Source organism: Pempheris klunzingeri, chromosome 7, assembly GCF_042242105.1.
Source record: "Pempheris klunzingeri isolate RE-2024b chromosome 7, fPemKlu1.hap1, whole genome shotgun sequence".
In the NCBI taxonomy this organism is placed as follows: Eukaryota; Metazoa; Chordata; class Actinopteri; order Acropomatiformes; family Pempheridae; genus Pempheris; species Pempheris klunzingeri.
In genome coordinates, this window is record NC_092018.1 from 4,188,097 (window position 1) to 4,200,886 (window position 12,790).

Genomic DNA, 12,790 nt, shown 5'->3' on the forward strand with positions numbered 1-12,790 from the left:
CAGTATAGTTCCTTCCTTCCTCCACATCTTACGTCCTATGAGTCTTATGCAAATTAATTTGCCTTTTCTGCTCCGTAGTTACTTTTCCTTGTGTTTTTATTTTGGTGTCATGCCCCCTCCGGTGGTGATGTTGGAGGTTCTTGGCTGATTTTGTGTTCATCAATCGGTTTCTGATGAAAATCTGACTCTTAAGTATATACCACATTAAGCTGTATTGTGGGTGCACACTGAACAAAAAGTGGTTCTTTGGCTTGTAGTTAGAGAGAATCACTTTAAATGTGCTTCATAGCACCTTTGTCAAATGAAAATCTTTCCCCAACTAAACTGATCTAAGCTGAAGAACCAGTAGAGAACCTTTAAAGAACTATGTAGGGGTTTAACATGTGTTATATAGCACCTCAGCTACCCCAAAGAACCACCATTTATTGCTTTACTTCAGTAAAAGTAGTAACACCACTTTGTGAAAATACTTAATTGCACATAAAAGTCCTCCATTCAAATATGTGTAATTAAATATATGACTTAATATGTGAATTTCCGGTTTATAACCCCCAAAGTATCATGGGAACTGTAGGCCCAATATGTATCGCGTGATTATTCCTAAATAAAAGTAAGACAAAAAATACCATCTCATCATATACTATCAATGTATTTCTTTGGCATGTACATATACTGTACATTCATACCCACATATTTGCCCTCACTGACATCTCTAGGTAGATCTCAAAGATGTGTTCAAGGTCATTTAAACATAGAATCGACCAGAGAGCACTGACAGGTTGATTGTTACACGATTTATTACACGGCTTTGTTAAATACTTGATTCTGACTGGCCAATTATGGCATTTTATTTTAATGTAGTGGGGTGAAATGTACAATATTTCCCTCTTAACTGTTGTGGAATAGAAGTGAAAGAAAATGGAAGTATAAGTAACTAAAGATTATGCTGAAGTACAGCACTGGGGGTGAATATACTGAGTTACTTAGTGATTGATTCTGGCCTGAAGATGATGACATGGCTCATAAAAAAGGTCCAGAGAGCAGAATTCAGCTCATTTATTAGAGAAGAGAAGAAGAGTTTGCCTCATGTAGGTCAAACTGTAGGGTTTGTTTTTCCTCAGATGAATCGTAGTGTGTTAATTATTCTGTCCATGATAATCTTTCTTTACTGCACTCATCATTCTCTTTCTATTGTCAATAATCCATCAAACATTTATAAGATGTTAGTAATCAGTATCAGTGTTCAAAATTACCACTGAGAGGGGAAAAGTAATAATAAAAAACACTCCAGCATTCAGTTTTCCTTCTCTTCTCCCTTCATCCCGCCATCATCTTCGTCTTCTTCCCTCCTGACCGACGGCAGGCTGCTGTAGGTTGTGGTCCAGTAGTTGACGTAGTAAGATCTCAGGTTGTAGCTGAAGAGACGACACGGACGAATTACAATATAAATCTAATCTTTTTGTCCAGTGAAGCATCATCTGTCTTCACCTCTCAAAGGTTTTGTTAAAATACAGTAGAATAGAATAGAAAACGGACCACAGGGGAATCTAGTCAGCTCGTGGGGTAGAATAAAGTGTAGTACGATAATAATATAAAATTAGAGCAAAGAATAGAGCAAAACTAAGAAGAGAATAAAATATAGAACAGAGTAAAAGAGAGTATAGCAAAGTCAAAGACAGGATGTAACAGTGAAGTAAAGCAGGAGACTTTAAAATAACTGTACAAAACAAAGCCAGTAGAGAATCACCAATTAAATTAGTTTGGAAATTACCCAAAGACACATTATGTCTTGTTTAAACATAATGACTCTCCTACACTATCATATTTGACTGGATTTTACCACGCTACTGTCAATAACCTGTTCCATGAATGAATGAATGAGCCACTTATGTTGAACACATGTAAGACACAAGTTAAACTGTACATGACCTCCAACATCTGCTCGACCTAATTATCTAATTAAATAATGTGTACTGAAGTATGCATCACTGATATATGTGAAACTCTGCTTGAACTCAGGAGAACAAGAAGTGCTGTCAGCAAAGCCTCGTCTGTTTTGTCTATCTATCTAATCTGAACGACTTGATATCACTGATGATAGATTGCCTGTGAAACATATAAGTATTCCCTTTTACAACACACACTACTCACAAAAAGTTAGGGATATTTGACTTTCAGGTGAAATATATGGAAAATGTAAAAAGTGAATGTGACAGTGATATTATATCATGAAAGTAGGGCATTTAAGTATCAGCATGAAATGGTAGTTTCTTCATTTTAAATAATGTATTTGAAGAAAATCTAACAACAGTGGTAGGTATACCACAACAAAACATTTTCAGTGCCTCAATAAATTGGGATGTGGCCAAAGGACGTCCACTCCTCTCCTTTCTGTGACTCTTCCAGTCTCTGTATCACTGTTCCAACCTCCTGATGACACTCTGTGACCCTCTAAGCTCAGTGAACACCTCCGTCTGAGGACTTCCTGTTTGAAGCCTCCAGTGTTGAGGTGCTGCTGATCAACTGTTAGGTGTCGTCTTGGTCTCATGATGTCAGAATGTGAACAGCAGGATGAGGAGGACTGTTTAAATACCAATTCTAACTGAAGCAGGAAATGTATTGGTGGATTCATGGATCAAACCTGTTGTGAATGTTGCTGTTAAGCTTCTTGTTAGAGAACAGCAGCTGGTGCAGAAAGTACTGAAACACTGAACAGTTGGACATGTGCATTCAAAGGTTTAGAGAAGGTCACATTAAGTTCACCTGGAAAGGTTAGAATGCATTTTAGGTTCATCCTGAAATTTCACCTGAAAGCTGAATATCCCTAACTTTTAGTGAGTAGTGTATGTTACTCTGATTGTCATTACAGCTGACTCACTAACTTACTAATACTAGTTACAACATATAATAAGTTACTAATTAACGTAATCCGACGTTGTGACACCTATTTCTATCATCTAAAGTGATCATGTATGATCAAAAGAGAGGAAGTGTAGGGGAAAAATCTATATTAAATATAAAGACTCTCCTACACTATCATATTTGACTTGATTTTACCATGCAGAGCCTCGTCTGATTTGTCAACTACAGGTATTGTTTAAGTGGACATGTATTAATAACTGAACCATAAAACTCCATAAAGCACCTCGTGTTCTACGACCTCGTGATTAACTTTATACACATATTGTTTAGCTTCATTGTAATAATCCAATGCTGTGTATCCAACTGATTTTTAAGATTTCCTCCTCAAGTGTATAAAGTTCTGGTGGACATGAACTCTTCGCCGATTCCCTCTGCAGCGGTTGACTATATGGTTTCGACCCTTTGTACGAAGCCTGAGCTGCATTAAAACACTCAGAGACTAATTTTCTCTCGTCTCTTGTTTCTTTATTCATTCTAGATTTTCATCCAAAGTCTTTGTGTGTAAAAATACATCCACTCTGCCTGAACTACAACATGCAGGGAACATCAAAATGATGTATGAATTTGATCCACCTTCAGTCACGTCCCTTCGTTCTCCAGAGTCAAGCTGGTGTTAAAAAGTGTGTAAATAAAACCCCGATCTGTGACAACAGACTCTGGAGATCTCTTTTTACTTTATTGAGCCAGGTTAGCAAATTACCAGTGAAATATTTTGCACATATCATTTGCTGGTTAGCAACAGCACTGTGCTCTGACAACCAATCCAGCTAATGCAACATTACAGTGTAGCCTGAAATCTAACCGCTAACTGTTATTAGCCTACAAAGAACCCACTACAGCCAATCCTTTAATGTAGGAGGTTATGGATTTCTATACAATTATTAGCTACCTTCATGCTACACAGTCAATGGGAGCACACAGGCTCGCTGCTACCGTCCTGCCCTCACAATATACCCTGTTAACATCAGGCTACAGGTGTTACTATTACAGATGCTATGGGGTGTGTCCCTATGAGAAGCAAAGAAGGGTCAAGAAACAAGGGTGACGAGTTTCACACAGAGGCAATATAGCATATAGCGTTAGCATGTAGTGTTGTGGGAGGGAAACTCCCAACTAAGTGTCAAAAACCAAAGAGTCTATCTTCCAAATAGGCAGCAGGGGGAGTTCAGAGTCGACAACAGACAACAAAGACCGAGACCTGAACGAGAGCAAATCCTGAACACACGATGCAAGGGTCCCTTCTTTTATAGCCCAAAATCAGCAGAATGATCTCATCTGCCTGCCCCCCAGCGTCGGCACCCAGCCAATTAGATTAAATCACACCCTCTGGCCTTAATTTGACCTGATCACTTTGACATACCCGGGGAATTTCCACTGAGCAGTTCTTATTCTTATGTATCCTACAGCACTTCCTGTTGACACCATTCTGGTTTCCTCTTGCTACATTTTTTAAAACATTTTATATTTTTTTGATGATTTGATTTGTTGTTTGATCAACCCTCCTGTTATACTAAACCATTGTTACATATCTTGTGTTACATATCTTGATCAATTCATACTACATCTTGATCAGCAATGCATTATATTTACATTATGTGATATCTCAATATTTGATACCACACTAGCTTGGAGCCATAAAACTCTACTGTCAGGATCTTTGTCAGGTGATGGTGGGGGAACAGATCAGAGATCAGCATTACAGCGTACAGTAAATTACAATGTAATTCAATGACAGGGCAGAGCACAATAGAGTACAGACGAGGACAGTAGAATAGTCAAGTAGAGTGTGATGCAGAAGAGAGTGAATGCATCACAGTAAAAACTCAGTAGAAGACAGTAGATAGTGTAATACTGTAGGGTAGAGTGTAGTACCTGATGGAGGACTTGGTGATCTTGTTGTTGATGTTCAGGTAGGGTTGGTGGTTTTTGGTGAAGGCGGGCCAGGGAACTGGGACTTTACTGTTGCCTTTACTGGGATCACTGGACAGGAGACGAAGAAGAGTTTACACCAGTTTGAGGAGTTCAGGCCAGATTACTTCAGACTACTTCAAACCAGTTCAGACTACTTCAAACCAGTTCAGACTACTTCAAACCATACTTTTATGACCAAACCGACCAGTAGACCAGTTTAGATCAACTGATCAGTAGAAACTAGTAAATACCAGTATTTACTGGTCTGGTCTGTGAGAAACCAGTCAGAGGCAGACCTGTTGTGCTCATTTGTGTTGACCTGTGAATGTTAACCTGTGCATTTGCAGTGCATGCTGGGAGTTTACCCGGTCCTGGCGAAGTTGGTCCAGTATGCAATCATGTACTCGGACAGGGTTCGATGTCGGGGGAAGTAGACCAGTGGAGTGGAGAAGGGTTTACCAAACAGGTACTGCAGGTCCTCAGCGTGCTCAGCCTCCACCCAGCGAGGGAATCCTGGGATACGAGTCTTCATGTTGAACAGGTAGGAATAAGTACGGGCTCCACTGAGGGACAAACAACAGGACATAAGATAAACTCAACTACTGCAGCCTCAGAGTCTGTAATAAGGTAAAAACAGCCACCAGTCCATCTTTAGCCTCCTTACTGGTGTCATGTGTAGTTCAGTTCAACAGCCATAAATTAGTGTAATAATCCTGATGCCATATTCAGCTACATGATTTTAAGACACAGAGAAAAACTTTTTCATTTTCAAGTTTAAATCCCATGTCCAAGTGTTGTTATCTCTCAGTATCCATTGAAAACATGTCAAAAAATGATTTACAAGTTTTACGTACAGTACATACAGACAAAAAATGTCTTTTGGTGATAAAGGTGATATTTTCACCAAACTTCCACCAACTGCAACAGAAACTATAAATATGGTTGTTTGGACCAATCAGAGCTGACCTGGTGTTGTTGGCGTGGAGCTGGAGGGCAATCTGAGTGGGAACCAAGAACAGGAAGTCAGTCTCGATGTCCGCGACCGTCTTCTTCACCACTGCCGGGTCCGGAGCTGAACCCCAATTAGAAGAGTAAATGCTGTAGGCTGAGCTAATGGCGGCGGCCCCCTTCTCTTTAGTCAGACCAGCAAGCAAACCCCTAACCTGCTCCCTGAGGATCACACACAGGGAGAAACATGACAAGACAAGACAAGTTTACACAACCAGAGCATCTCTCTGTCGTTTTTTAGCAGTAAAGGGTCTGAAAACATCAGGATCGACAGCATTATATAGAGTTTGATGTTGTCTGCATAATGATGAAACGTTATATTGTGTTTTTGTATGATAACTTTGTTATGTGATAACGTGAAGAATGACAAGCAGTGGGCCCAGAATTGAGCCTTGTGGAACTCCAAATAAGATGTATAGGCTGGTAGTAGAATTACAGACTAAAAATGTCACCTTCTCTATTTTTCTGCATTGCTTGATGTTAAATATGTGTTAATGATTAATGAATAAATTACTCAAAGGTATGTGGCATTTCAGTACTCACACACTGGTGGCATTTTTTATGTTGATAGAAGGAACATCGACTCCAGCAAAAAAGTGACCGTCCATGCTGTTGATCCCGGCCAGGTAATCAAACTGAGCTGCATTGTGAAACAGCTGACTTGGCTCATCTGGGATAAAATCACCATCAATCACTGGAGCGAGTTCAAGGAGATCCATGACCACACCTGCAGGGGGGAGAGGAAGACAGAGATAGAGTTGTCCACCAGCTTATTTCTTATAAGTTCACAAGGGTTCAGGTCTCTAGCTCTTTTTAGGGTCCTTACACTTTTCCTTATCTTTTCAATTTTGCAAACTTTCTTGAGGATAAAGCCACAGTTCATTATATTCAAAGGGTTTATCCTGTTATAAACATACAAACATACAAAAAAGAGCTGCTATCTACAAGGCAGCATGTACATATTCTAGTCTAGTTATTGAATAAATGCATGATCATGTTATTTTTATTGTTAATGATCAAACAAGGTAAATATGTCCAGGTAATATGTGATTTCATTGATGTTCTGATGCTCATTCCTCATACAGCATTTGAGCCATGGCCCTTAGACTGGTCAAAAACTGTTTACTGCAGCCTCTGTCACAATAAGAGCAAAAAGCAGCTAAGAGTCACGTCTCAGCTGGTATTGATGTGTTTTTGTCCATCCCAGATGTTCTGACCTTTTCCCAAAATAAGCATCACGTCAATTTTTCCGGCCATGGTGAGACCGACTGGATCGCTCATCTTCAGACACAATAACATCTCATCTTCATTGCTTCTCCAACAGCCAACTTTCCTAGCGATCTGTGGTAATAAAAAACAATCTTTACCTTTAATAGTAAAAAGTAGCTGAAAAAAATTAAAAGTGTTTATCGTCTATATTAGAGGGGAGACCAGAGTGTTTTACAGACCTTTTTGGTGAGAGCCATGGGGTTCGTCTGCAGAGCCCAGGGACTGAGGGCCACGCCACACTGTGTGATCGCTCTGCGGAATAACCCTTTACTGTAGGGAGACAGCATCTGAGGGGACGGACAGACAGACAAACAGACAGACAGGTGGACAAACATCAACATGATGGCATTTATCATTACCCTATTGTTCCTCATTTAATACCTGAAGTCCGGCTCCACTAGAAGAAAAGAAAACAACTGATGAAAAGTTAAGATTAATAAGAAATGCAGATATTAAATCAAAATCATTACGCAGTATTACGAGGTTACATGTCATCACATCTAAAGCTCCGGATCAGGTTGAGACAGAAACAGGATCTAAAGTCTTCCAGCTCTCTGTTTAACCTCTGACCTGGAAGCTGACGCTGGCGGCTCCGGCTGATTGGCCAAAGATGGTGATGTTGTCGGGGTGTCCTCCGAACGCCTCGATGTTCCTGCGGACCCAGGAGATGGCGGCGTGCTGATCCCACAGACCGTAGTTTCCTGACAGGTAGGAGGAAAAGAGGTAAATCATCTGTTGACTGTTTCCTGTCTGTGACTCAGCTGGACAGCTGGAGAGGAGTTTTACATAAAAGTGTTGATGTTCGATCAGAGTTAATCAGCCACAGCATCGTTAAACTGTGGATGACATAATCAAATTATACTTTATAATCAGGTTCAGCAATAATGCAGAAATTTAGATTTTAGCCCAGACACACTAATTTTCCAGATTGCAAATTTATGATTTTAATATCAAAGACTTTCTGAGTTTTTTTCTCACAAATATATGACTTTATATTCTCAGAGAATATTTATGTTTTTTCACATGAATTTACCACTTTAATCTCTGAATTTCTCTGAGTCTTACTCCCCTCTCCTTTTATTATTGTTATTTTTTCTATATGTACACGTTTAGGGAATCATTTAGGGGCAGGAATACATTTTTCATCAAATCTGAATTCAGATCCAAATCTGTTTAACGTATCCAAATCTTTTATTGAGTCTTTTCAGGTAGTTTGTTTGGTGGATTGAAGACATCTTAGTGAATAAATCAGTCCTCTTTTCATTAAACACATCAGAGACTCTGCTGATCTGAAAGGTCTTCAGCACAGTGATGTTTAATAAACCTCCAGACTCAATGTGATCCTCACTGGAGGATAAAAGTAAACAGCAAATGTGGTAGCAAGATACCACTAAGATTACAAAGCGTATAAAGTACACTACAGTGCAAAAACAAACGTGTGAAATCCTCAAGTTCAAACTGTGAAATAATTCAGCTTGTGTCACGCGAGGAGCAGCTGAGCTAACAGCCACAGTTTATCTGCTGACACGCAGAGAGGACAACAAACACACCGCGGCTCTGATCACAGGCATGCTGGGAAATCAGCAGCAGGCGCCCTGACACGGTCAGTCCCAGTTTGAACCCAAAATACTGAGACCGGTAAAACTTTTAGACTCAAACTCAGAGAATCGGTGGGGAAATGTGTCACTAATTTAGATAATTAAGCAGAGGTGGAGGAATTATTCAGATGTGTTACTTAAGTAAAAGTAAGTAAAGAATATCACACTGAAAATATACTAATAGTATTTACTAGTAAAGGTCCTGCATTGAAAATGTAATTCATGTAAAAGTATAATCAGGAAAAGATGTAGATGTAGAAAGAAAATACTCAGAGTACAACCACCTCAAATTTGTACTTGAACACAGTTCTTGAGTAAACTAACTGTTTCAGTGATCAGTGAGTCTTCTTGTTGTGGTATTTGTCAGTCCTACTCTAATCAGTTAACTGATAGATAATCAATGGAGGATGAATAATTGTAGTAACAGTGTTGGTGCTTTGGTCACACCTGGCAGGCGGGCGTCTCCACTGCTGAGGAAACCCATCGTACCGACTCTGTAGTTCACTGTGACGACGATGACGCCACCCCTGTCGGCCATCTCCTTCCCGTCGTACAGAGAGTCTCCGAGGATCGCCACATCGTTGGAGGCCCCCAACAGGAAGGCTCCTCCGAACAGATACACCATCACCGGGAGGCTGGTCGACACTGACAGAGAGACGAGGAGCTCAACATCACTGACAGGGTTTTAGTTGTTAGTTTGATCAGCTGACTGAAGCAGAGCTGCTCTCTAAAGTCCTCTGAAGTCCTCCAGGTGCTGCTGTGATCAAACTGCATTGAAGTGAATGAGAAAAACTCCAACTTCTCTCCATAAATACAAAGAAAGACGGAGGTGGAGAGCATCAGTATTTAAACCACAGTTAAGAGTCATTACGTCATATAGATTAACGTGTGATATCAAGCAAAAGAATTATCTGAAGATGAGCTGCAACATAATGACCTTTCAGTACATATATATATATACACACATTTATTTATTCTATGATAATTTCACAGTGAGCAAAGTGTTAAAATTTCATTTCACAATAGCTGTGAGTGAACATGTACCTTTTATGCCAGTTGTCAGCTAACAATGTAAAATAAATACTTAAAACTTCTGCTGTCGAGTCATGATTTTATTCAAATGTGTTTTAAATATTGTCTAGTTTATCACTAATGTAATATCCCCACTATATCTTATATATGTTTTTCCATTCAGAATAAATATGGTGAATATTTGAGTGTGCTGTTGATGGACACTATTCTCCCACAATGCAATGCACACAGGAAGTAGAAGAAGGTGTAAAACATTAAAATAAACTGAAGGTGAAAGAGAAAGTGTTAAATTTTACTTTTTGTCTGTTGCTTAAACTTCTATTACAATTAATGTGTAGTGCATGTGTGTGTGTGTGTGTGTGTGTGTGTGTGTGGTGCCTACATTTTCGTCCCTGTGGAACGAAGATGTTCAGGTAGAGACAGTCTTCGCTGCCCTGGGTTGTCGTCTGCAGCAGCGTCACCTGCAGGCAGCGTTCCCGATATTTAGTCGCCTTCAGGATTCCTGGAGACAAAAAGATGCTATTTATACCCAAGGTGTAAATAGACCATGTGGCTTTTGACACACAGGTGTGTGTTGGAAAGGTTATATTTTGTGTTTAGCCTATCCTGCCTTTTAAGTTTGTTTTTGACTCATTATTTCAGCCCAAACTATGATATTTTCCTAAACTTAAAGTTTTTCATCTCTTCTCATGTTGTCCTGCAAACAAAGACTGTTTTCGATCTGAGTGAGGCCTTCAGATTGTGTCTGAGCATCATATCGAGCCTCAGAGACGTTTGTAGGTGGATTTATGAGCCAGGCTAACAGTTTCCCCCGCTTCCAGTCTTTATGCTAAGCTAGGCTAACCATGTCTTTTTGGGTCACTCTGAAATCACAAACCACAAGCTTTCTTAATCTACAGATTCAAAATTCAAATCTGAATTTATCCAGCTAGTTTTACTAACTTCACCCTTATTTTCCACAGCAAAGATAAGACTCACAGAAGGGCACATTGATCTTTATTATTGATTTCTATTAGTGGGACTGACTGACTTCAGTGCAGGAAAAGTGTGACATGAGTTACCGCTCCATCCAGGGTGAGGTTTTGGTTTCTCCCACATTCCGGGGACGTCAGCGAAGGGGATTCCTTTAAAGACATCTACGGACCTGAACAGCCCCATCTTGTGACTCTTCCCCTCCACCTGCCCCCCCTCCGTCTGCACCACACCAAGCTACACACACACACACACACACAGAAACACACAGGCCTCTGATTATTGATCCTTGTGTGATGATCACTTTGTGTGACTGAAGGGGTTTTTACTGGCTCCAGAAGAACATCACTTCCTCCTCTGCTGGTTTTATTTAGTGTGGTTTTACTATTTTGACTGAAGTAAAAGATCGGCATACTTCCTCTAATATAGAGATAATGAGACAATGATCCTCCACACAGACGTGTAAAAAGACCACGTTAACCAGAGCTCGCAGACTCAGAGACACAAAAACAACTCGCAATCCATTTGTATTTTGTTTTAGGTTCTTTTGTGTCCATTTGTATTTTGTTTTAGGTTCTTTTGTGTCCATTTGTATTTTGTTTTATGTCTTTATGCAGATGTTTTGTCTCTTTGTAGTTGTCGTACGTCTCTTTGTAGATGCTTATGGTGTTTTGTAGTTTTATGTTGCTCTGTAGATGGTTTTTTGGAGTCTGTGTAGTTCTTTAATGTCTTTTTGTAGATGTTTTGTGTCTCTCTTTAGTTGTTTTTTGTCACTTTGTAGTTCTTTTATGACTCTTTCTATATATTTTCAGTCTCTTCGTAGTTGTTTTATGCCTTTTTGTATTAGTTTTATGTCGGTTTGTAGTTATTTTGTCTCTTTCTAGATGTTTTATGTTGTTTTATGTGTTACACACTGTACCGCTGCCCCAACTATTATGTACAGCACCCAACGTGGATTAATCCGCAGCTGAAAATAGTCCCCAACAAATACACTATATCTTCCTGTCTAGATAAAATCTTCTGTGAGCAGCTGTTTTATTTGTGAGGTGTTTATAAACTTTTCTTTTTCTTCTGTAGGAACCAACAGGCTACAGTCAGGAATTTTTTAAAGACGGACAAACACATTGTTGATTTGAGATTCATGGACTGTAAGAAAAATGTAGCATAACACACGTTTATAGTTGGATAATTTAAGGATAAAGCTGTAATGAAGTCACACTTACCTTTGCCGCTGAGGCTGAGTTCAGCCAGACGCCGAACAGAACCACCAACAGCATCATCCTCACCTGTCTGTCTGTTCACCTGTCTGTCTACCTGTCTGTCTGTTCACTTGTCTGTTCACCTGTCCGGCTGCAGTCACTCCACCTCACTGATTCCTGCGGCTACTTATACTCTGTTGACTGACGCGAACCTCTTATCTCCAGCAGGTCTGCAGCTTGAAAGGAACAGTCCAACATTTTCAGTCTGAATTAGAATGAATTATATAGATTAAAATACCTTAAAGTACAGTGGGGCAAAAAAGTATTTAGTCAGCCACCAATTGTGCAAGTTCTCCCACTTAAAAAGATGAGAGGCCTGTAATTTTCATCATAGGTACACTTCAACTATGAGAGACAGAATGGGGGGAAAGAATCCAGGAAATCACTTTGTCTAATTTTTAAAGAATTTATTTGCAAATTATGGTGGAAAATAAGTATTTGGTCAATAACAAAAGTTCATCTCAATACTTTGTTATATACCCTTTGTTGGCAATGACAGAGGTCAAACGTTTTCTGTAAGTCTTCACAAGGTTTTCACACACTGTTGCTGGTATTTTGGCCCATTCCTCCATGCAGATCTCCTCTAGAGCAGTTGTTTTGGGGCTGTCGCTGGGCAACACAGACTTTCTACTCCCTCCAAAGATTTTCTACGGGGTTGAGATCTGGAGACTGGCTCGGCCACTCCAGGACCTTGAAATGCTTCTTACGAAGCCACTCCTTCGTTGCCCGGGCGGTGTGTTTGGGATCATTGTCATGCTGAAAGACCCAGCCACGTTTCATCTTCAATGCCCTTGCTGATGGAAGGAGGTTTTCACTCAA

At 39.9% G+C, this 12,790-nt stretch overlaps 1 protein-coding gene across 1 annotated transcript; it reads right to left on the minus strand.

The window, feature by feature from the left end:
- Positions 1 to 1,212: 1,212 nt before the first annotated feature.
- On the minus strand, positions 1,213 to 12,020 carry LOC139203662 (bile salt-activated lipase-like). Its single transcript, XM_070833489.1, has 12 exons — positions 11,936 to 12,020; positions 10,802 to 10,949; positions 10,123 to 10,242; positions 9,156 to 9,353; positions 7,681 to 7,811; positions 7,290 to 7,397; positions 7,059 to 7,182; positions 6,385 to 6,568; positions 5,800 to 6,003; positions 5,199 to 5,396; positions 4,795 to 4,902; positions 1,213 to 1,415 (listed from the first exon to the last, which is right to left on the minus strand). The coding sequence occupies exons 1-12, from the start codon at positions 11,990 to 11,992 to the stop codon at positions 1,295 to 1,297; spliced, it is 1,701 nt and encodes a 566-aa protein (XP_070689590.1). The 5' UTR covers positions 11,993 to 12,020; the 3' UTR covers positions 1,213 to 1,294.
- Positions 12,021 to 12,790: the final 770 nt, after the last annotated feature.